The following is a 23,698-nucleotide window of genomic DNA, read 5'->3' on the forward strand; positions in this document are numbered from 1 at the left end:
CAGTTGTGTGCTTGGTTGCCAAGCCTTTGAATGGGAGTGAGGCTAGGGGTGACCTTGTTATGATACAAACCTTGCTGCCTTTCAAATGTAAATCACTTTGTTATCATGCTAAGTTGATACAGGTCTCTATCACAACAAGGTCACCTTCAGCCTCACTCTGAATCAAAGGCTTGGCAACTAAGTACACAACTGTAAAATGGCCTATTGCGATCTTGACCCAATTTTGATCCGATGTTTCTCAGTGCTACGTACTTGATGTTTTAATCGGAGTTTCTTAGAAGTTCGACATTCGCGCCTATTACACAGTTCTCTCCTTTTTTGATTTGTGGATTATAACCTCTATTACATTATATATGTCTATGTACATTATATACGTACTTGATGTTTCAATCGGAGTTTCTTAGAAGTTCGACATTCGCGCCTATTACACAGTTCTCTCCTTTTTTGATTTGTGAATTATAACCTCTATTACATGATATATGTCTATGTACATTATATACGTACTTGATGTTTTAATCGGAGTTTCTTAGAAGTTCGACATTCGCGCCTATTACACAGTTCTCTCCTTTTTTGACTTGTGGATTATAACCTCTAGTACATTACATATGTCTTCCGTTCTTGCCATGACACTATGGAAGACAACAGAAAGCGATAAACATCTCACAAACATTTCAGGATAGTGTGTGATTTAAAACAGAAGTTTGCCATGCAGAAATATCTTAATAGGTGTATCATAAAACTTCTCTTTTTTCTTCAAAGAGAGAGCATTTAACCGTTTTAATCGGCAATTTTTTTTCATCCGACGATACAATCTCTTCCTTTCTTCCCGTACGTGTCGTACCTGACACGAGAAAAGGCTACTTACATCTCAAAATAAATTCCCAGCGGGATCCACAGACGCATAATTGCCGCACAGAAGCTGTTTTGTTTAAGTGAGAAATCCATTAACAAGTAGCCGTAGAGTAAGTGCGACTCCCAATTTAAAAAACTTGCCAAATTTTTGCAAATCGCCAAATCTTCACGAATCTATAGTTATTATTTTTAAAGCTTTAAGCTGTCCTGACATGCAAGATACGTCTGAATAAAATTTCAACGGAAAAAAATATTTTAGTCCGCTCGTCTAGTTTGGCCAACGATAGCAGGATTTTCCTCGTCCATCTGACTCTTTTTCTTTCCCCGGGTTCGGTTATACTTGCAGCAATTTAAGTTTCTGAGTGACTGTTTTTCTTTTTTTTTCATTGTTTGCGATAGCTCTTTGTGCCTGATATATTTTCATACCGCTATTTGCCTCAGGCAGTTTAGCAGAGGAGTGCGCTTTTGAAAATCATTTACATCATGAGAAAAGATGTTAATATATTTACGCATCAGAAACAACGCAAGAAGAAATGAATTCCCATTGGCATGGTTCGATCGCTACGTCGTTATCTCTCAAGACGTTTTACTTAACATTTAGCCAAGAGGTTACTATTCAAAAAATTACTCAGAATTGAGGTAAGGCAAACAGTTTTCTCTATCGACATTTCATTTGATTCTTATTTTATCAATGAGGGTCAAATTTCGATGGGGCTCTTAAACTTAACATCTAATCGTCAAAATTATCATTTACCCAGCTCTCGATAAATTGAGAGGAACAAGTTCCAAAAATTAACATGAAAGTACTTTTTGAAAATCTCATAAGCAACGTGATTTATCAAAATTTTGTTTTCGTTTGCATCATCTCACACTACGTACCGAAATCAGAAACTTTTTTCGAAATTATAAATAACTCAGATGTCATTGTCTCTGTCATACACACAGACTTGAGACTTCACCTCTTCTTTATTCTTTTACCACTAGCTATATTCACTCCGATTAAAAATAGACATTCTAAGACTGCATTGTGGCTACTGATATAGCACACTTTTTAAAGCATTGAAAAGAACCAAAGGTTGTATAATGACGCCAAAAGGTAGAGCTACAGAATATTTGTCTCACATGCAAAACAGAAAACCGGCCGCATCCCACGTATGCATGCGTACCATGTTCCACGAGAGAAAGATCATTCAAGAAAATAGTGGCTAACAGAATTTGAACCAATAAAAAATTCATTTCAGTAACAAATAAATATATTAACAATAATAATAATAATGATAACAAAAGTAGTAATAAGTGATAATTTATAGGGGCCCACGGTTCCTCTGTCCTTCAGGCTCCAATAATGATTAAACCACGCTTCTTAGTAAAACTGACAGAGAGAGAATTTTAGGTTTGAAGTAGCGATTCAAATTATGCTTCTTAAATTTTACCTGTTAATCATAAGTTTTTTTCTTTTTTCATTTCAGTTCCATTTTGTAACACTTAAGCTTCATAGAACAAGGCGTTCTGCGTTTTATCATTTTAACATCCGTGTTTAAGGTTATACCACCATTCTGTAATTCCACCGTTCTATCATTCCATTTAGTAGGAGGTATTGTACTTTGAATTTTGCTCGCTTCCTTCCTTCGCTCTTTTGGAAATTTAGTCCCTGATTCAAATGGTAAAATGCTCCCTCTTCGAATATAAACATTTTTTCCCTTAAAAGTTTCGATGATGTGCAGATCACACTTATTTCGATATTTCTGTAAGGAAAAGTTTTGTTTTATAATTATTCACCTTTTGTAGTTTCGCGGCGAGAGCTGTAAAAATTATGTCTTCGGATTTACTGGGTATAATTCTCTGATTCAAACCCTGAAATACTCTCTCTCGGAAGAAAAAAATTCTCTAATATTTTTATAATACGCCCATCACACCTACTAAGATTATTTCTGCAAGGAAAAGTTTTATTTTTAAAGCGCCATCCTTAATTGATTCTGAGAAGTTTATCGTCTTCTTTACTTTCACGGCAAGAACCGACAAAATTACATCTGGGTTTTTTTCAGGCACAGAATGATTTGTTTCAAAGGTATTCTTGTTTCTTTAGTGTATGCCTTGCCTAATAATCTTTAGTGCGAGCGTCGATCTACGAAGATACTTTGATATAAACACTAATTATAAGTGACATCGGGCCGAAATCGAGTAAAGTTGTTACTTTCGATAACACACGTGGCTTCACCTCCTAAAGGGGGCCTAGTCACAAAAAAACCTTTACATCATGGCACTCACACTGACAAGGTTCTTAGTTTGAAAAGGATAGGAGGGAGGTGAAAAGGATCGCAACACTAGAAAATAAAATAATAATGATATTAAAAATCTGCCAGCTATGGTTTGAGGAAGCCGGTATTTACAGATGACCATAAATTGTAAATTTGTATAGTTTGAATAGAAATTGTTGTAAAATGTTATTATAGTTATTCTTTTAGATTGCTGTAAACAACGGCAGTTTGATTTTTGTGTGTGTGTAAGTGGCAAATAAAATAATAATAATAATAATAATAATAATAATGATAAATAATAATTACATGGTCAGTACCAGCGAATCTTGCTCATCGCTCGTATTTTTCTTCCCTCCTATGGGGTTCGAAAATATCCACGCTCAATATATGTTAAACCCCAGAAATAGGTGTATCACTCTATCGCACATGTAAAGTGATGGATAATTTTCTATTTCATATTTTTAGGTCATTGTATAGCAGAATACAGAATGTTCGTGACAAGGGTTTTTTTTTCTTTGCTTGTGATCGGATTCCTTTCAAGTCTTTTTCTTTCCACCTACTTAATGACAAAGGGGAAGAAAATTTCGCCTTTAGGAACTTTAGGAACACACTTTGTGGGGGTATTGGAGACGGTGACGCCTTCAGGAAATGGTAAGTTGAGAGAGCTGTCATTACTTATTGAGGGTCTCACTGGAGTTAACGGCAAAAATTAACCGTCAACCGTCAAAAACGCAATATCTTTACCGTCAGCTGTCAAAATAGCAAGCCAATGTTAGCCGTCAAATGTCTCAGATATCCTTAATTGAGACCTAAACGATTGCCTTAACTTGGGTCAAAGACAAATTCTGTTGTTTATAAATTAAAGTCTTGATATATCACAAAAATACATTTATGTAAGTCCTTTACTTCTGGTCGCAAGTGATACTGGTTAGCGACAGAACTGACTTCCGGTGTGGAAACACTTCCGGTGTCGTAAAAAGCCAGCCATTTATTAATAAAAGGTCTCAAAAATTAACATTTCTTTACAAATGCGTCATTATGAATTATCACAGCCAAATTTCCGTGTTTAGTTCGTTTTATAATCGACGTTCCAAAATATTAACCGTCAACCGTCAAATGACCTAAAATTTAACCGCCAATCGTCAAAAGGGCTTATTTTTAACCGTCGACCGTCAACGTGACTCCCTCATTGAGATCCTCTTAGATCCTGGGGGATAGGGATGGGAGCCGAGGATTTTGGGAGATTATATTGATTGTTTTTAATCTGAATTCTTTCAGTGGAAACTCCTTCACTTTCTTATGCAGAAAAGCTTTTTAAAGCTTACGATGAAGTGGAGACCTTTGTGATGTTCATTGGGTATCCTCGCAGCAGCCATAGTTTAGTCGGCGCCATATTGGATGCTCACCCAGAAATTATCATTCCTCACGAGCTTAATCTGTTGGAAAGATGGAGTCACTACAACTTACCAGCGTTTAAAAGGAAAAACCTGCTAAAATATAAGATATTTTTTGATCTTCACCGGACTTCTATGGAGCAAGCCATGTTTGGGATACGAGCAAGCCAAAATAGGACAGTTCTTAGCGGGGAATTCACATACTTATATAACGTTCCAGGGTTATGGCAAGGAGGATACAAAAACAGAATAAAAGTAAGTACAGAATTATACCTGAGGTAATTCTTTTTTTATCATATCAGAGTTACTGCATCCCGTACCACAGTCAAAGAGTAAGGGAGCAGTCATTATTTCTGGGACGAGGCGCGGTGGCCTCATGGTCAGTGCATTAGAGTCCGGATCGAGTTCAAACTAGCTCAGCTCTTGATCAGTCAAATATTTGTTCTAACTAAATGAAATCCTGTATTTGAGCAATTGAACTCAATGGAAATGGATATAATAAAGTGGTAACTGAAATTTGTATCGTACAATTTTGATCAGAAATCATACCTGTGATTTCAAATCCAACTCGCGTTGTGCGTTCGTTCAATTTCGAAATCATGCGCATGATTAATTTCAGTTATAAATTTTCATGTTTGTATGCTTTATCACGAGTAATCTTTCAGGTGATGGGAGACAAAAAAGGGGGCAGAACTTCAGAGCTTTTAAGTCAAGACCCGAGCAGAATAAAAGATATAGAGGAAATCATTAAAACTGTGGGCGCGCCAGTGAAATTCATTCACATCGTCAGGAACCCATTTGATAACATCGCTACCATGTTACTTCGCACTACAGGAGGACGTGATAGTGTAAGAAAAGAGGGAGTAAAAGTAAGTTGATTATTGATACTTTGGAAAACTTGTCAAATTACCATCTCATGAAAAAGCCACAAGAGAAGCTGAGGTGCATTCACAGTTTTCTTTCTTACCATTATAATCATTATAATTATAGAATATAAATATTTCAATTTTTGTACGCCGGATAAGCTCGCCTAAAAGAGTAAAAGTTTTCGGCTAGACCCGTAGTCTTGATCGCTTGGTAACCACGTCTAAAGCGGCGAGTGATCAAGGTTAGAGGTCTAGCCGAAAGCTTTTACTTTTTTGGGCATTATAATCATAATAGATATAGATAGAAAATATTTCAATTTTTGTACACCGGATAAGCTTGCCTAAGAAAGTAAAAGCTTTCGGCTAGATCCGTCGCCTTGATCGCTTAGTAACCTCGTCTAAAGCGGTGAGTGATTAAGTACATAATAATAATAATAGTAAGGTATTTATATAGCGCTATTTCTATCACTATCCAATAGCGCTGTACAGTAATTTTATAAATCGGACCGATAAGATTAAAAAAAACATAAAAATCTCTAAAACATGAGTATAAGAGACTAGCTAATAAGGTAGTCTGTAATAATGAGAGCAAAAACTTTAAACTTCTATTGAAATTGACTAATTTCCTAGCCAATTAACTAGCTCACCAACTAATCAACTAATTTACTAGCCAACTATCTAGCGGCCTAACTTACTACTTAAATAATTAAATAACTCACTAAGCAGTAGTCTAATTATAAAATTTGTTAAAAAGGTATGTCTTTATACAGGTCTTAAAATTTTGGCGATTCCACGTTGTTGTTTTCCATAGGACGGCTAAGAAATGTACAAAGTTTCAAAACGCACGTGCTGAGCTATTGTTCTGCCAATTAAATCTCTTGTTTTTCCACGTCCTCGTTGCCGTCGCCGTCGTGGTTTCTTAAGGTCCCTATTGTCATCACTTCTACCGTTTGTCCCTAACAGGTGAACAAATCACAGATTTTGGAGAACTGCATCAAGAAGTACTTCAACCTCACCGAGGCTAACCAGCGCGTCAGAGAACGGTTTGGGGATGCAGTTGTTGATATTCCAGGACGTGAAACAGTACTCAGACCGAAAGAAACACTACAAAAATTATGTGACCATTTAGGTGTGACATGTTCTGAGGACTACAAAGAAAAATGCAGTAGGATCTTGTATGGGACTCCTTCCGTTACAAGAGATAAAATTGTTTGGACTAAAGAGCAAAAACAGCGAGTCACCGAGCTGATGAAGAAATATCCGTTTCTGAAAGACTTTTCGTTTGATGATTACTTCACAGCTAGCAGCGGCTAGAACAATTTTCAGTTTAGCGTTTCAAATGAGGATTTATTGGGTTTGCTTTTCGACTCCCTACGATGTTCCAGGAAAAATGTATCACTAATCAGTCAAGTATAGTCGTATGGGCCCCCTGTAGATTGTGCTTGTAAAAGTAGCATATTATGCTATTGGTATTGCACGTTTTTTTTTTCCCCAAATTATACTCGAAATTAAGCTCGGTTTTGAAAATTATGCTACTTTTTCTCTTATGCTTTTCAAAAAAAGGAACACAAAGTTAGTCTCAATCATATATTTATTAGCATGATATCTTCTTTGTTTTGAATTACATACTTGCTCTGATAAAACAAATTTATCACTGCGCTAATTCCAGACTAGATGCGATGATTAATGTGTCAAAATGTACGATGTTGGCATAGCATTTCCCTTCGACGTTTTTTTTTTTTGGACTTTGAAAGAGGGAACCAGGCTACATGGTTCTCAGGAGGACGGAGGGGGGATTAGCCATCGCCAACAGAGTATAGAGGCAATAAATAATGACCGACTCTTGGAGTAGACAGTCACCTTGCTCACTGTAGGGGGGAGAAAAAAAAAGGGGGTTACTATAACTTTTTCTCCATGCTTAATTACTCACTTTATCTACCGAATACACGTAATATAAATTATTACCAATTTGATATTTTCTCACCGGACTGCACGAAAATCTACTTCTCGACAAAAATAACACGGGCTAATTTGAGAGCGGTGATTTTGACTAACAATCATAACAAATTGCATAAAGACTTCACTGAACAGTGACTATCAAGTGATTGTCAAGTTCCATAAATTTCTATTTGGTCTAGCCAATAGAACATTGAGGATTTTTACCAGCCTTGCTGTGTGGAAGGGAGGTCATTTTCAATAAATTACTGAAGCGTGGCCTGGATAATGGCTGCCGCTTAGATGTACATACTTTCGATAAAATACTGGTTTCTATGCAACTATTCGCAAAACTAAGAACACATATTTTACATACATATGTACTTTGTAATTTTAATCGATAAATTAAAGTTAGTTCACTACTAGTTGTATTCCATTTTTATAGCTTGTGATAGTTTTCTATATATAATTTCGCTATTTGCCTCGAGTAATTTAGCTGAGGGCTTAGCTTTAGAAAATCATTAACATAAAAAAAAAAGATGTTTGAATAAATAAATATCAGAGACAAAAAGAAATTAATTTTTCTTCAGGCAGGGTTAGATCACTACGTTGCAACTCTCAAGGCACTTTGTGTTACGTTTAACCAAGAAGTTTCTATTCAAGAAATTGTGTTAAAATTAGGTAAGGTAATTCGGTTTCTCTATCGACATTTACGTTCTGATTTTTAATTGATCAATGAGTGCCGAATTTCAATTGGGCTCTTGAACTTCACATGTAAACACCAAAATTACCGTTCACCCAGGTTCTCGATAAATTGAGAAGATAAGTTCCACAAAAAAACCAGGATATTTTTCTTTTTGGAAATTTCACGCGTAACTAAATGTAGTTTAATTTAGTTTTAAATTTTTTTCGTTCCGCCTGTTTCATTTGCACCATTTCTACCTATACCGACATCAGAAACTCTTTTCAAAAATAACCTACAATAGTGATCGTCTCTATAATAAGTAGACTGCAGGCTTCAACTCTATATTTTAAACTTAAACTGTTTCTTTTGTTCCATACGTATGCCCTAGGCTTCAACTCTATCGTACACCTTCATTCACTCTCTCTAGAAAGTTTAACACGCACTAACTAGGTTCTTTGTCTAAGCCGAGTGGAAAGGGTTGTAAGTCGCTTGATTTTGCTCTCAATATTTCGGAAGCCCTGAAAAATTATACACTTTGTGTCATGGATATGAAAAGCATTTGAGAACAAGATACAGTTGTATAATTTGAGATGTTGTTTCTGTCTGAAATGCATCAAGAATTGCTTGACGAGCAAGCGCTCATCGGCTCTGTTTCATGAGCATCTCGTGGGCTTCTTACGAGGCTAGGGGAGAGCCATGTCTATCTGTCTGTCTGTCAAAGCAAAGTTTTCTCATCAGACCCTTCAAAGACCTCCCCGGGGTGGTTATTAAGCCAATATGAAATTTTTACATCCCCTCATGAACATTGTTATATTGTGACAAATTTTTCGTGTACCGTTGCCCTATTGGGGTAAACCTCTTAATCATACAGCAAGGTAGTCCCCAGGTAAATCCAAGCGTTCTGAATGGTTCGAATTCTTACTTGGTCGATATTTTGCTATACAGATGGTTTCCACGGAACGTTAATAAGCCGTGTATATATATATATATATATTTTTTTTTTTTTTTGCAAAAGCCAGCAAATTCAAAATAAACAAGTTACCACTAAACTCACTAATAAAACTGCTTAGTGATGAACTAAATTTTAATTCACTCAGTGCTTTCTAACTTTGGTTGCTCGAATTGCACTTGGGAATATTGGGCCAGTTGTTTTCTCTTTTCTTTAATGTTGTTATTGTATAATCTTTTTTAATATTATTGGCCCTCGCTGCGCGCGAACCCCACTGTCACGACCTCGAATCAATATTCCCTACGCTTGATTACTTAAGTAGGAAGTTAGTAACTCACTCATAAAGCAACTAATAATTTATTACAGTATTTCATCTTTTAGGTCGTCGTAAAGCAGCAAATAGAATGTTCGTGAGAACGGGTTTTTTTCCTTTGCTCGTGACTGGATTTATTTCAAGCCTTTTTCTTGCCACCTACGTGATTTTTAAGGAGACGGAAATTTCGCCACCTGGGAGACGCTTGGTGCAGGTACTGGAGACGGTGACGCTCACAGAAAATGGTAAGATAAATCTGAAAAAAATTACCTTAATGTGAAAACTTCTATTAGCCTATTTAACCTCTAAGAGCGACTAGCATCTAATTTCTTATCTTTGAGTCAAACATTAAACTCACGAGAATTAAACAAATGATAATAATAAGAAGCCCCGCAATGTCAAGCAAATTTTCCCTGTCGTTGCCATAGAAAATTTATGGCAAACAATAAGGATAATTTGCATACTGATTTTAGGTTTGAATAGAGGTTTTGCACAGCAGCCATGTTGGATGGCAGGGTCAATAGATTATTTTACCAATGGGAAAAATTTTCCTTTCTTATGCAAAATATTTTCATTGTTCCTGCCATCCAACATGGCTGCTGTCCAAAACCTCTATAGTCCATTTTACAGTTGTGTGCTTGGTTGCCAAGCCTTTGATTTGGAGTGAGGCTGAAGGTGACCTTGTTGGGACAGAGACCTGTATCTAGTTAGCATGATAACAAAGTGATTTACATTTGAAAGGCAGCATGGTTTGTATCATCACAAAGTCACCCCTAGCCTCGCTCCCGTTAAAAGGCTTGGCAACCAAGCACACAACTGTAAAATGGACTATTGGTATTACTTCACTACGTTCTGTGATTGGTCTAGGAAAGTTGCGACATCTTCTCGACCACTCGAACGCGAGACTGTCACTGATGACGTGCGCTTTCCTACGTTAGAGGTCAGCTGAGTAAGATCTTCAGTTCTTTGAATTCCCCAAGAGCTTGTTATGTTTTCATCCTTTGTAATAATTGGCCGCTGAGATTTAGCACTCAACAACGAAGGTGTGATCATCTCCCCCCCAAAAAAATACCAAGGGTAGTAAAAAATAGTTTCATGACTGCCAATATGGATTTTAAGAGGCAGAAAGTCAAATTGATGAACTCTTCCTCATGGACATATTACACGAATGTGTGTGAAATAATTGTTTCATCAAAACGCCTAAGCGAAATCTAGACCCAGTCCCTTCTTTTTCGTATCACAAGTATGCCTTCATCTCCTCTCCACGCTCAAATGTCGTTAAAAGAGAGGGAGAGAGAAGGAGAGAGAGGGAGAGAAAGTCGATTACTAATGGTACAAGAAAAACTGATTGTTTTTAATCTGATCTCTCTCAGTGGAAACTCCTTCACTTTCCTATGCAGAAAAGCTTTTTAAAGCTTACGATGAAGTGGAGACCTTTGTGATGTTCATTGGGTATCCTCGCAGCAGCCATAGTTTAGTCGGCGCCATATTGGATGCTCACCCAGAAATTATCATTCCGCACGAGTTTAATCTGTTGCAGATGTGGAGTAGATACAATTTGCCAACATTCAGAAGGAAAAACCTGCTAAGATATAAGTTATTTTTTGATCTTCACCGGACTTCTATGGAGCAAGCTATGTTTGGGATACGAGCAAGCCAAAATAGAACAGTTCTTAACGGGGAATTCACATACTTATACAACGTTCCAAAGTTATGGCAAGGAGGATATAAAAACAGAATAAAAGTAAGAACAGAATTCTGCCTGAGGCAATTTTTCTTTTATTATATGAGTTAGCGTATCCCATACCACAGCCAGCCCAAGCTTATCCTAAAGAATAAGGGGGTAAGTTTCTAAAGAAACTGTGGTGCTGCTGTGGATAGGGGCATTACAAGAGAATATGGTTTTACTCACTGAGTTGATTAGTAATGATGTAAATTGGCTACCATAAAGACTTTTTAAAGGTGACGTTTTGATCGCTAGCTTTTCGGAAGAGCGAAGTGATTTCCAAACTGTGCTTATGATTTGTGTTAAAACACCCTCATTTTATTTGAAAACTTTTCTGTATGCTTTATCACGACTATTCTTTTAGGTGATAGGAGACAAAAAAGGGGGCAAAACTTCAGAGCTTTTAAGTCATGACCCAAGCAGAATGAAGCAGTTAGAAGGAATTGCTAAACTGGTGGGGGTGCCTATGAAATTTATACACATTGTCAGAAACCCATTTGATAACATCGCTACCATGGTGCTTCGCAGGCTAGGAGAACGAAATAATGTTAGAGAAGAAGGAGTAAAAGTAAGTTGATTATTAATGTTTTGAGAACTTGTCAAATTACACTTCCATGAAAGAGCTTCAAGAGATGAGAGGATACATTCGATGTCTGTCTTTTTATCATTATAATTATCGATGTTTTATTATTATTACTATTATTATTTTATTATTATTATTATCATTATTATTATTATTATTATTATTTTACATTAGAACATAGCTAGCAGAGCCGCGCAATCAAATTTAGTATACGTAAGCGTGCTCAAAATCCCGATAGTGCAAGCTGATATAGTGTGAGCAAGTCGCTTCGCCAGAAATTTTTTTTTTCGAGCGAGCGGCCATTGTTAGCTCGGGGAAGAATAATATATTTCGCGACAATAATGGATACAAACAGAGACTCGGCCTACTAGTGCCGAAACGAAGACAATTTTTCGACTTTTTCCTTTGGGCTAGAGTTCTTAAATGAGGCAGAAAAAGAAAAAAACAACGGAAAAGGAGACTCGGCATCAGCGCTGTCAGCATTCGCTTCAATTGATATTGTTGTCCGTTTTTCGCGTCGGATTTGATGCACAATTCCACCGGCTATGTTTTAAAACAATTGGTTCATGCTTTCAGCTGTACACTATCGAGTTATGGAGCACGTGTGAAGTTTGGAGAGCGCTCAAAAAGCTAGAGTTGTCCTCGGCTATTGCCTCGGGCAACACTTACGCTTCCTTCGTGCTCTCCAAACTTCCCGCGTACTCCATAACTTGATAGTGCACGCTAAAGCGTGAACCAATTGTTAATTAGACTTAGTATGAGAAATTTGATTGGTTGGAAGCATTTAATCAATACTTAATATTGTGTGAAGCTGACATGATAACCCGACATCTGCAGCGGATATTGCAGTAATCATATCGAGTTTCAAGTCTGCCTAGTTTCGAAGCCCCTCGTTCTTGTAATGTTGTCGAATTTTTTGCAAACTCAGAAAGAAATGTCTTCTATAGCAGATTGTTTAAAAAATTTATATGGATATAGTTGTTAAATCGTTTCGGTATGATGTCATGAATTTTAAAACCTCGTGTTTGTGTTATATAACTCAGACCGTCCGGTTTTGACAATTCGTGATATCCTGCTTAACCTCATTTAATAATCGCTCTATATCATGATCCTTTTGTAAAGAATAAGAAAGATGCTTAGTTATGAGCTCGGTAAAGAAATAGATATTCTTTACAAAACATCACGCTATCGACATTGCCGATCCCAGCAGTACGCAGGACGCATGTCACATATAAACTTTGTACTGGGCCTTGCTCACCATGGGGGCCTTGCTCACCATGGGGTCCCTGTGGCTCAGTGGCAAAGCATTGGAGCGCGGAATCCGAGGACCTGACGTTCGATTCCCCATGGGGACTCAGAATATTTTCTTTGTCCCGCGCTCGTGACTAGACGAAGAAAAATCTTTCAATCATTATCCTTACTGTTAAGATTATAACCATGACTGTCACAGTCGGTATTAGAATCGTTATCATTATTATTATCGCTGCATCATTATTATCATTGCCATTATCAATTTCATAGTCAAAATTAATGTCATCGTCAACTTCATTAGGAGTCTTCAGCGTCGTCAACGTTTTCGTCATCGTTATCACAATCATTATTTTGCAACGTTGTCGTCATCATTTCTACTGTTTGTCACTAACAGGTGAACGGATCACAGATTTTGGAGAACTGGATCGGAGCCTATTTCAAGCTTGTCGAGGCTAACCAGCGCGTCAGAGAACGGTTTGGGGATGCAGTTATTGATATTCCAGGACACGAAACAGTACTCAGACCGAAAGAAACACTACAAAAACTATGTGACCATTTAGGTGTGACATGTTCCGTGCACTATGTAGAAAAATGCAGTAGGATCTTGTATGGGACTCCTTCTGTCACGAGAGATAAAATTGTTTGGACTAAAGAACAAAAACAGCGAGTCACCGAGCTGATGAAAAAATATTCGTTTCTGAAAGACTTTTCGTTTGATGATTACCTCACAGCTAGCAGCGGCTAGCTCAATTTTCATTTCAGCGTTTTAAATCAAAATTTATTGGGTTTGCTTTTCGACCCCCTACGATGTTTCTAGAAAAATGTATTACTAATCAGCCAGGTGTAGTCGTTTTACAATCAAGATAACCAATCAGATTTATTTATTTATTTATTCATCGCCCTGCCTAAGGCACTGTAGGCTTTCCCAGTCCTTCCATTCTCTTACATTGCTGCTTGAACCTTAACTGCCAGCTAGTTGCTAAGCATTTTTTGGTCACGTTTTTGGCTGACCTTTAGCTGAGGATGTACGTCTATTTTGTGGTAATTACGCAAAAATTCAACTTGTAGGAGAAACAGTTGGAGATTTATTAAGGTTGCCAATGTACACGTAGTTGAGTTGATACATAAGTGTTATTAAATTTCTCTTGTTTGATTTACTGTTTTAACATGTTGCATCAGTAAACGTTTCAACAATATTTTCAGAACTTTTCAAAGATCGAAGAAATAAACACGCCATATTAACCATGTAAGTGAAAAACTCCAACTAACTTCTACTTTCAACACACTACTGCGAAAACTTCAAAACTAGTTTCGTCTACGACCTCGTCAGCTGATCACAAACAAAAATCTAAAAATTTAAAAAATTTGAAAAAACGCATGGTTGGTGTAGTAATAAACGAAAAATAGCCACTCGGAACCAGGTCTCTAGACCTGCTACATTGTCATAACTGCCCTCGGGATGTTGACGTAATTCCATTCGCTTTTGGAATGATTAACTTACCCTCTTCAACGTTATTTATCAGCACAGATTCCGTTATCTGCCTCAACATTGCATCGTCACGAAAAACCCCCGTTACATTCATTACAAAGCCCACTTCTTTTCTATTATGCATATCACAACAATGTCTCCACAAAACAGAGCTTCTCGCCGTTCTAAAGCATGGAAGTGTTCTCTACCGCGAGTATACGCACTTCTGGACGTTTCTCCTACATATTTCGATTTACAAGCGTGACAAACCAACTCATATGTAATACCCGTACTTCGGCAGGATCTCTTCCCGTCAGTCCGGCAAAGAGGGCAGTCAGCATTGGTGCATTGCCTCTGTTTGAAGGGGTCTGATCTTTGGAGCATGGCTTTAAGGGTTGTTCAAGATTGCTCAACAACCTTGATCTTAAACTCTGTGGCTTTGATCTCTCTCGTGAACCGGCGCTTAACCTGGGAACCAGGCGTTGCTGGTACGAAAATCACTGTGTCATAATCACCCTTTCTAAACCAGTTTTCACGCGTCTCTTCTTCCTCTCTCCCGCCCGTTCTAACGCCCTCCACTCCCTTGGCCTGAACAACGGTTTTTCACCATTCGCATCCAGTTCCACTCATCGGTTGTAGGCACCCAACGCTGATCGTACTACTTCTTCTCGAAACTTCCGGTCGTAACCAGAGTATTGAAGACGTAACATCATGTGGTTGACGTGAGCAACAACGACCTCCCAGGGTAACTCTCTGCTACAGTTGAGAAGAATCCTCAACACTTCCTACGTAAGTATTGTTCTCTTGCAACTCCACGGTAAGGCCGATCTTGCATTTATCACAGATCTGGAGGCAACATCTTTGTAGTAGAACTCGTGTAGCACGACCTGTATATCACCGTCTTGCCCATCATCACCTACACGCCTTCTCATCTCTATCCAGACTTTTAAACCGAGTATGGGCAGTTTTCAATCCACGTGTCGTGACGGGTAGTCGACCTCTAACCTTATAGAAGGGTGTCTGCTATTTCCAATCGACTGAAACAACAGCATGCATCATTTATCTGACTTGAGGTTTTGCTCTATTTGTGCAAAGTTCTCATCTTGGGTAAAACTTTCTCCTCAAATCTGATACCAGCCGCCGAAGCGTTCATAACCACATTTATGTCATCCACGTACCTTTTGTACACCCGTAACCCCACACGATTTTCTTCCAGCTTCTTTACCATTTGTCTGTCCCATCAGACCATAAACAACTGGGCCAAGACCCCAGTAAGCTCAAGCCCTATCGGACCTCCCTCTGTCTGCAACTTGGTCCGATTGGTGGTGGTTCTTCATGATAAACAATAGGACAACCTTCATCACCTCCGTGAACATCTTTCTGGTAGTAACCTCGTCCGGCTACTCAACCGGTGGTAGCCAAGGTTGAGATCTCTTGGTTCTGTTCTCATCTACAGCGCAACCTGCTGATGGTGGGAGGTCGGGCTCTGTTAGCCTTGCGTTGTGGGCAAAACCTCAGTAACCCCAGATCTCTCAACTCTGCCTCACATCTGTTCAACGAAAGATATAAGGGACCTTTAGCAGTCAGGACGACAACGCCAAGGAAGACTTCGATTAAAAAATTAATTTCTACTCTTAGTCAGAATTTCAAAAATGGCTGCATGAGCTTACTATCTCATAAGGCGCCACAGCTCAACTTCAGCAGGACGTATAGAAGTAGCGTTGAGTTCAAAATGGAAATTGAATTAATTTGCCGTCGCGGTTTCGGTTCGCAGACGACGCAAATTTTGGCGATTTCACGTTGTTGTTTTGCATGAGACGGCTAAGAAATGTACAAAGTTTCAAAACGCACGTGCTGAGCTATTGTTCTACCAATTAGATCTCTTGTTTTTCCACGTCCTCGTTGCCGTCGCCATCGTGGTTGCTTAAGGTCCCTATAATCCCAACTCCTCAACATTTAACCCGACCACTTCTACACCATTTGTGTGGAAGACTTCACAAACTTTCTCTACTGTAAAGGTAATGTCCAAACTTGGGTATAGCGCCTTCACATCAGCTGAGCCACCGACGATATCTTCCGTGATCTGGCTGTCATTTAACTCCTTGACATCAGCCAACATCTCTTCAGTATTCAAACAAACACTCTTCTCTTCTCTCCACACCTCCTACAAAATAAAACTCATTAAATGCTACAATTTCCTCTTGTAGGCTGACACTGCCTCGCATACTGGTCGAACCGGTGGACCAATAGAGGGGTCATCTGCGTTCTCGTGATCTTTCCTAAGGGCATACAAAGGGGGCAAGGTGCAGTCACTTACTTAAGTAGAATTTCACAACGAAGAAATAAATAGATTTCGCAATAAAAGGAAACTTGATGAAAGCAGCAAACTTGAGTCGTCTTTCCAGCGAACTCAATGAAACACTCAGAGAGCACACGGCATGAGAAACTAGCCCCGAACATTTTGATAACACCGCTCAAATATGATAGATCATGGATTGTAGAGGTGGGGGGAATCATTAGGATTTTCGGTTTTGTGGTTTTGGCCATTTTTTAGATGGTTTTTTCCGGTTTTTGTGCCAAAAAACTTCGGTTTTAGTTTTCATTGCGTTTTGTGGATTTGCCGTTCGCATTTGGTTTTACGATTTCGTTAAAAATACTAACGGGTTTTTGGATTTGGTATCAGGTTTATGGTTTTTCCTTTTTGGGTTCCAGTTTTTCTCCCATGCTCCACATGTCACTTCTACACGGTTTTGCATTCGGTTTTCGGTTTTGATCAAATTTTTTTTGGCGGTTTTATGCTTTTAAAATGATTTTTTTCTACGGTTTTGCGGTTTCTAATAGAACCCAATACTCCCCTCATGATGGAATCTAACAAATAAAGCGACTGGCCATTTGACAACCAACTAAGCGTTAAAGTTGTCAATAAATCATATACACATTCGACTTCCTTTTATTTCTGTGATAGGATTAGTTAAAAACTATGTGGTTCTACGAGTAAATAACTGTGGCTCCACATAAGCAGTCACTCGACTCATTAAATATCAGTAACAACTGCTACTTATGGTACGTTTTACATTTGTCAATTCTTATTTATTGTGTCTTGCACCCAGTACTTCAGAACCATCATGTCAGCATACACACCATATCGACCTTCGCGCGCGCAGCCAATTCCCCAACTTACTGCGCCAACCAAATACCACTTGTTATTCTTAGAACAGACAAGCGGTCCGCCACTATCTCCTTGACATGCGTCAATCCCTCCTTTAGCGTACCCTGCACAGCGCATCCGCTGTGAAATAGTGTACCCCAAATCTTGATAGGCAGATTGGCAAGTGTCTCGTGAGATCAGCGGCACTTGAGCTTGCTGCAGTATCTGTTGAATCAAACGGCCATTACATACATAAGATGTTTTAACATGACGGCGATAAGGAATTAAGTGTTACAATTTGGGCCAAGCATATCCCGGCCTCCGTTGCATGGAGCAAATAGTAGTACTGCTACTCTCCCTGGATGGGATGGTTGTCAATTGTAGATTACCCCCCTCCCCACTGACCTCAGTGGTTCCTACTTATACTCCTGGAAGGAGAAGGGGGGTGGGGGTGGGAGGGAATCTTGTTCGAAGGAGGAGCTCATTAACTGGGCAGTAAACAAAACAATAAACAAAACCTCTTTTGAGGTTTTGTTTATTGAGTAAGATGTATGGGGTAAGATGGATGGGCTAAGATGGATGGGGTAAGCTCGAAGATAGCCAGGCCAATATGCGTGGAAGCATGGAAACTACGCGGTCTAAAAGTGGAATATTCATCATCTTCACCTAGTGAAAATAACATTCTCGGAAAAAATGCCCGATCTGTAGCATTTAGTGAGTTAGAATAAAATAATTAATAAAGAAATAGTGTACAAAGGGAATATCTTCATTGTAAAAAACTCAATGCTCACTTGCATCGCTGAATATTTCTCTAAAAATGTTTAATAAGAATTTCTCTTTACATCCATTTACCTGTGGGATGTCCCCTCCTTCTGTTGTATGACCCCAGCCTGTGACGAAACATTTGGTCCCCACCCCAAAGTCAAACTTAGGCAGGCACACAGGCCGCACGCGCGTATTATAAGTGAGTGGAGACTGGAGCTTAATAAGAGCCAAGTCGTAGTCTTCGTTTTGATGCGGAGCGTAGCTTGGATGCTTGATGACTTTTTCGATTGGAATGTTTTGTTCATATCCTTCTTTTCCATTAAGGTCATGATCCCCTGTTGAGAAACAATGGAAAAGGTCAAGGAGTTTACGGGAAATCTTTGTGCTTCAAAACGACGTATGATACTCTGTAAGCTTGAAGAATTAGTGACTCTCGGTAAAGTTGGAATTTTTTCGTGAAATTTTCTTACCTCAACGCTTCGTTTTCTACCTTGCAATGTTTAGCGAAACGAGTGACCTTCGGTAAAGATCGAGATGGGTCGAAGATTTTTCGCGACACTGTCATAGCTCAAATGTACATTTCTTTTCGAACATGCTTGCTATGAAGCATGATTGTTAGCGACATGTTGGTTACAACTTTCTGTCAACACTTTTTATTAACTAGATCCGGTTAAAATCTTAAGGGTAAGAAGCCACTAAATAAAAAAACATGGTCAATCTTTTTAAGTTGGCAAGCCTTTAAAAAATCCTTCCGCGTAACAAGGAGTAATTATAACGGCAGAATTTAACGATATCATTAAGGGCTCTTGATACTGCATTGACTTCAAACACGCTTGCTGGATATGAGATGCCGTTCGAAACGCGAAAATGACTGTCTGCTTGTAACTCTCTGTCGGCCTTCGGACCATTCAGTAACAGCCTGGAATGTAAGTCCCACAGAACAGGCCTAAACTGAATCGAATTTTGCAAGTTACCTGCAACAATAGTATACTGGTTAGGATCATCGCCATACGCGAAACAGTGAGCCGCTGACACAACCCACTGAGGCGTCAAAATTGAGCCTCCGCACCAGTGGGGTTTCTCAGCATGTCCCTTGTAGTCCATTGTTATTTGCCACGGCCAAGCCCCTGGTCTAGCATTAGTGCCCCCGACTATTCTGTGTCCGAGGAACCTTGTGCCGCACTCTACATCTCCTGAGTGTAAAAAGGTGTGGGATTATCATTCAGTTATTCCTTGACAGAGAGGGAAAATTCGAATAAGTGCGGCTATTGATCATGACTTAAAAAACGATGTTCCACTCGGCTGCACCAGTTTAGTCTCTGGGTTGATCTGAGTTCATCTGAGCATGCTTGATAAGTATGAGAAGATAAGATTGAAAAAATTTAAAGGTTTTGACAGGAAAAAGGAGTTAAAATGAATAAATGATAAAAAGTAGATGAAGAAAAATACATAAATACATTTAAGTGAAAGAGCTGTTTCGTTATCGAATGAATCAATTTGTTTTGTGAGATTTGGACTTCAAGTAAACCACGAAAAAAAAAAACTAATGAAAGGAAAGTAACTTTATAGAACACGCTCCTTAAATCTTGTCTATCTTAAACCTGTTGTATTCAATATGTAACTGATCCTTTGCTATAAGAAATACGCGGCACCAGGTCTGCCTCACCTTGGTCAATTGGTTGTTCAGTACGGGGAAGAGTTGTTGGTGGCGGGGCGGGTGTTGGAACTGAAAGAAAGCGATTTTGATAACAAAAAAAATTATCTGCAATCTCTAAACAAGACTTTCAGCCGTATGGAATGATAAGTTAAAGGAAGTGAAGGGAAACGTTTCTTTTTCCTATTAAGAATAGAAAAAAAGAACGAAGAAAAGGTACAAGGAATCGAACTCGCGTGAGTTAAGGAATGGCTCAAAAACGAGATCGTGACCCCCAGCGAGGCCTCATAGTTAAGTATTTGTAATTGCTAACTTAATTAATAAAGAGCTCCTAAGTTTCAGCGTCGTACGTTTAAACAATCATGGCATTGCTTTTCGCAGGTATACTAATTCAAGGAATGTTTCGATATGAAGAAAGTTTCCCGACGTAAACAGATTATTTGTCGTTACTTAGTATATTGGAGGATTTTCATCTCGAAAAATTTTGTAGGGATCTTCACCAGACAGAGGTACGTAACAAATAATTCCTGCCTTTGTACATACATGCATGTAAAATCGTGATATAATTCGGAAACTGCACTAGCTTATTAACACTGCTTTTAAACAACTGTAAAAATAACTATTTCCCTCCCGGCCCAAAAGGCTTAGCTGAAAAGTTTTGGCGATCAATCGACTGAGTAGTATTCGCATGGGAGTAATATGCTGCACAAGTTTATGTTGTGATATTAACTAACATAATTTTACGAATTCCAATACATACTACGCATGTTTAGGCTTATACTATTTTGCGAAACGAAACGAAACGAAACGAAACGAAACGAAATTGTACTATTTTGCGAAACGAAACGAAACGAAACGAAATTTTGCGAAATGGCGTTTTTTCGCCTTTATTTAGCAAATATGTCCTCTTCGTCCGAAACAAAATGTTTCCACTAATATTATAATCAATATTTCTAAGAGCCTGGTCACCTCTCATTTCATTGACCATAGAAGAATTCGCTTCGCAAAGTAGTAATTTTGACAGAATTACTATTTTGCGAAATGGCGTATTTTCTCCTTTACTCAGCAAATATGTCCTCTTCGTCCGAAACAAAATGTTTCCACCAATAAAATGATCAATGTTTCTAAGAGCCTGGTCACCTCTCATTTTATTGACCAAAATAGAACTCGTTTCGCAAAGTAGTAATTTTGACAGAATTACTATTTTGCGAAATGGCGTTTTTTCGCCTTTATTCAGCAAATATGCCCTCCTCGTCCGAAACAAAATGTGTCCACTAATAAAATGATCAATGTTTCTAAGAGCCTGGTCACCTCTCAATTTATTGACCATAATAGAACTCGTTTCGCAAAGTAGTAATTTTGACAGAATTACTATTTTGCGAAATGGCGTTTTTTCACCTTTATTCAGCAAATATGTCCTCTTCGTCCGAAACAAACTGTTTCCACCAATAAAATGATCAATGTTTCTAAGAGCCTGGTCACCTCTCATTTCATTGACCATAACAGAACTCGTTTCGCAAAGTAGTAATTTTGACAGAATTACTATTTTGCGAAATGGCGTTTTTTCGCCTTTATTTAGCAAATATGCCCTCCTCGTCCGAAACAAAATGTGTCCACTAATAAAATGATCAATATTTCTAAGAGCCTGGTCACCTTTCATTTTATTGACCAAAATAGAACTCGTTTCGCAAAGTAGTAATTTTGACAGAATTACTATTTTGCGAAATGGCGTTTTTTCGCCTTTATTTAGCAAATATGCCCTCATCGTCCGAAACAAAATGTGTCCACTAATAAAATGATCAATATTTCTAAGAGCCTGGTCACCTCTCATTTTATTGACCATAACAGAACTCGTTTCGCAAAGTAGTAATTTTGACAGAATTACTATTTTGCGAAATGGCGTTTTTTCGCCTTTATTCAGCAAATATGCCCTCCTCGTCCGAAACAAAATGTTTCCACCAATAAAATGATCAATGTTTCTAAGAGCCTGGTCACCTCTCATTTTATTGACCAAAATAGAACTCGTTTCGCAAAGTAGTAAATTTGACAGAATTACTATTTTGCGAAATGGCGTTTTTCGCCTTTATTTAGCAAATGTGTCCTCTTCCTCCGAAACAAAATGTGTCCACTAATGAAATGATCATTATTTCTAAGAGCCTGGTCACCTCTCATTTTATTGACCATAACAGAACTCGTTTCGCAAAGTAGTAATTTTGACAGAATTACTATTTTGCGAAATGCGGTTTTTTCACCTTTATTTAGCAAATATGTCCTCTTCGTCCGAAACAAAATGTGTGCACTGATAAAATGATTAATATTTCTAAGAGCCTGGTCACCTCTCATTTTATTGACCAAAATAGAACTCGTTTCGCAAAGTAGTAATTTTGACAGAATTACTATTTTGCGAAATGGCGTTTTTCGCCTTTATTTAGCAAATAAATCCTCTTCTTCCGAAACAAAATGTGTGTCTATTAATAAAATGATCAACATTTCTAAGAGCCTGGTGACCTCTCATTTTATTGACCATAACAGAACTCGTTTCGCAAAGTAGTAAATTTGACAGAATTACTATTTTGCGAAATGGCATTTTTTGACCTTTATTTAGCAAATATGTCCTCTTCGTCCGAAACAAAATGTTTCTACTAATAAAATGATCAATATTTCTAAGAGCCTGGTCACCTCTTTTTTATTGACCAAAATAGAACTCGTTTCGCAAAGTAGTTATTTTGACAGAATTACTATTTGCGAAATGGCGTTTTTTCACCTTTATTTAGCAAATATGTCCTCTTCGTCCGAAACAAAATGTTTCCACTAATAAAATGATCAATATTTCTAAGAGCCTGGTCACCTCTGGTCACCTTATAACGTATTTTCCTAGCAGTTTGATCAAACATCAAGTGTTCATTTAGTTCGGCTGGAATTAAGATCGGCGTTTGAATCAATTGAGTCCTTCTAAATAATTTGGGTTGGCCTTAATTAAAATTTGGTTTGGCTCACCAAACGATCGACGTTTGAACTGGGCCTAACTTTCGAATGCACGCGAAGTTTAAAATTATAATTTTAGATATTTCACGAGTTATTTTTGGCATCAGCAATGTTTTTTTTCCTCTTAATGTTTTACTTAACTGCAATGGACGGTCATTCCAAACGTGAAGCGTTAGAAATAATTAGAACACTGGCCACCAACTCTGCAATAATTTACGACTTCTAGTTAAATTAATGACATACGTCGTGACTTATTAACTAAATATTTACAATTTAAAATCTTAAGTACGATGAGTTCTTTATGGTGCCAAATTTTGATTCAGCGGCACCATGTGTGACAAATTTATAGCCAATAATTAATTTCCCACAGGAATAACACTTTGTTCCAGGCCTTAAACTAACCACTTAAGAAGGCGTGAAATGTGCGAGTCAGCGATATCAATAGCACGACTAGTAAATTAACTTCAGGGATTGTGTTGCGCATTTTATTAGTGAACATATTTTGTTTCGGACGAAGAGGACATATTTGCTAAATAAAGGCGAAAAAACGCCATTTCGCAAAATAGTAATTCTGTCAAAATTACTACTTTGCGAAACGAGTTCTATTTTGGTCAATAAAATGAGAGGCGACCAGGCTCTTAGAAATATTGATCATTTTATTAGTGGACACATTTTGTTTCGGACGAGGAGGGCATATTTGCTAAATAAAGGCGAAAAAACGCCATTTCGCAAAATAGTAATTCTGTCAAAATTACTACTTTGCGAAACGAGTTCTATTTTGGTCAATAAAATGAAAGGTGACCAGGCTCTTAGAAATATTGATCATTTTATTCGTGGACACATTTTGTTTCGGACGAGGAGGGCAT

The 23,698-nt window shown here is 38.1% G+C and overlaps 3 protein-coding genes across 4 annotated transcripts in view; 2 read left to right on the plus strand and 1 right to left on the minus strand.

The window, feature by feature from the left end:
* Positions 1-1,337: 1,337 nt before the first annotated feature.
* LOC111344654 (uncharacterized) lies at positions 1,338-7,730 on the plus strand. Of its 2 annotated transcripts, XM_022951900.2 has the most exons (5): positions 1,338-1,491; positions 3,576-3,761; positions 4,389-4,759; positions 5,170-5,373; positions 6,334-7,730. In XM_022951900.2, exons 2-5 carry the CDS (start codon positions 3,599-3,601, stop codon positions 6,682-6,684), a joined length of 1,089 nt encoding a protein of 362 aa, XP_022807635.2. In that variant the 5' UTR covers positions 1,338-1,491; positions 3,576-3,598; the 3' UTR covers positions 6,685-7,730. The 2 variants fall into 2 exon arrangements, with proteins under 2 accessions (XP_022807635.2, XP_088617601.1); XM_088761475.1 differs by lacking the exon at positions 1,338-1,491 and having other exon boundaries at positions 2,242-3,761.
* A 139-nt stretch (positions 7,731-7,869) lies between these two features.
* On the plus strand, positions 7,870-13,965 carry LOC111344657 (uncharacterized). Its single transcript, XM_088761476.1, has 5 exons — positions 7,870-7,986; positions 9,321-9,497; positions 10,626-10,996; positions 11,343-11,546; positions 13,207-13,965. The coding sequence occupies exons 2-5, from the start codon at positions 9,344-9,346 to the stop codon at positions 13,555-13,557; spliced, it is 1,080 nt and encodes a 359-aa protein (XP_088617602.1). The 5' UTR covers positions 7,870-7,986; positions 9,321-9,343; the 3' UTR covers positions 13,558-13,965.
* A 3,249-nt stretch (positions 13,966-17,214) lies between these two features.
* LOC111344653 (cationic trypsin-3) overlaps positions 17,215-23,698 on the minus strand; it is a 25,405-nt gene continuing 18,921 nt past the window's right edge. Inside the window, exons 5-8 of the mRNA XM_088760884.1 lie at positions 19,860-19,919; positions 19,168-19,386; positions 18,281-18,528; positions 17,215-17,653 (exon numbers count right to left, since the gene is read on the minus strand). Of these exons, the coding sequence (XP_088617010.1) occupies positions 17,360-17,653; positions 18,281-18,528; positions 19,168-19,386; positions 19,860-19,919 (821 nt within the window). The 3' untranslated portion in view covers positions 17,215-17,359. The remainder of the gene's footprint in view (positions 17,654-18,280; positions 18,529-19,167; positions 19,387-19,859; positions 19,920-23,698) is intronic.

Source organism: Stylophora pistillata, chromosome 5 (genome assembly GCF_964205215.1).
Source record: "Stylophora pistillata chromosome 5, jaStyPist1.2, whole genome shotgun sequence".
Classification (NCBI taxonomy): domain Eukaryota; kingdom Metazoa; phylum Cnidaria; class Anthozoa; order Scleractinia; family Pocilloporidae; genus Stylophora; species Stylophora pistillata.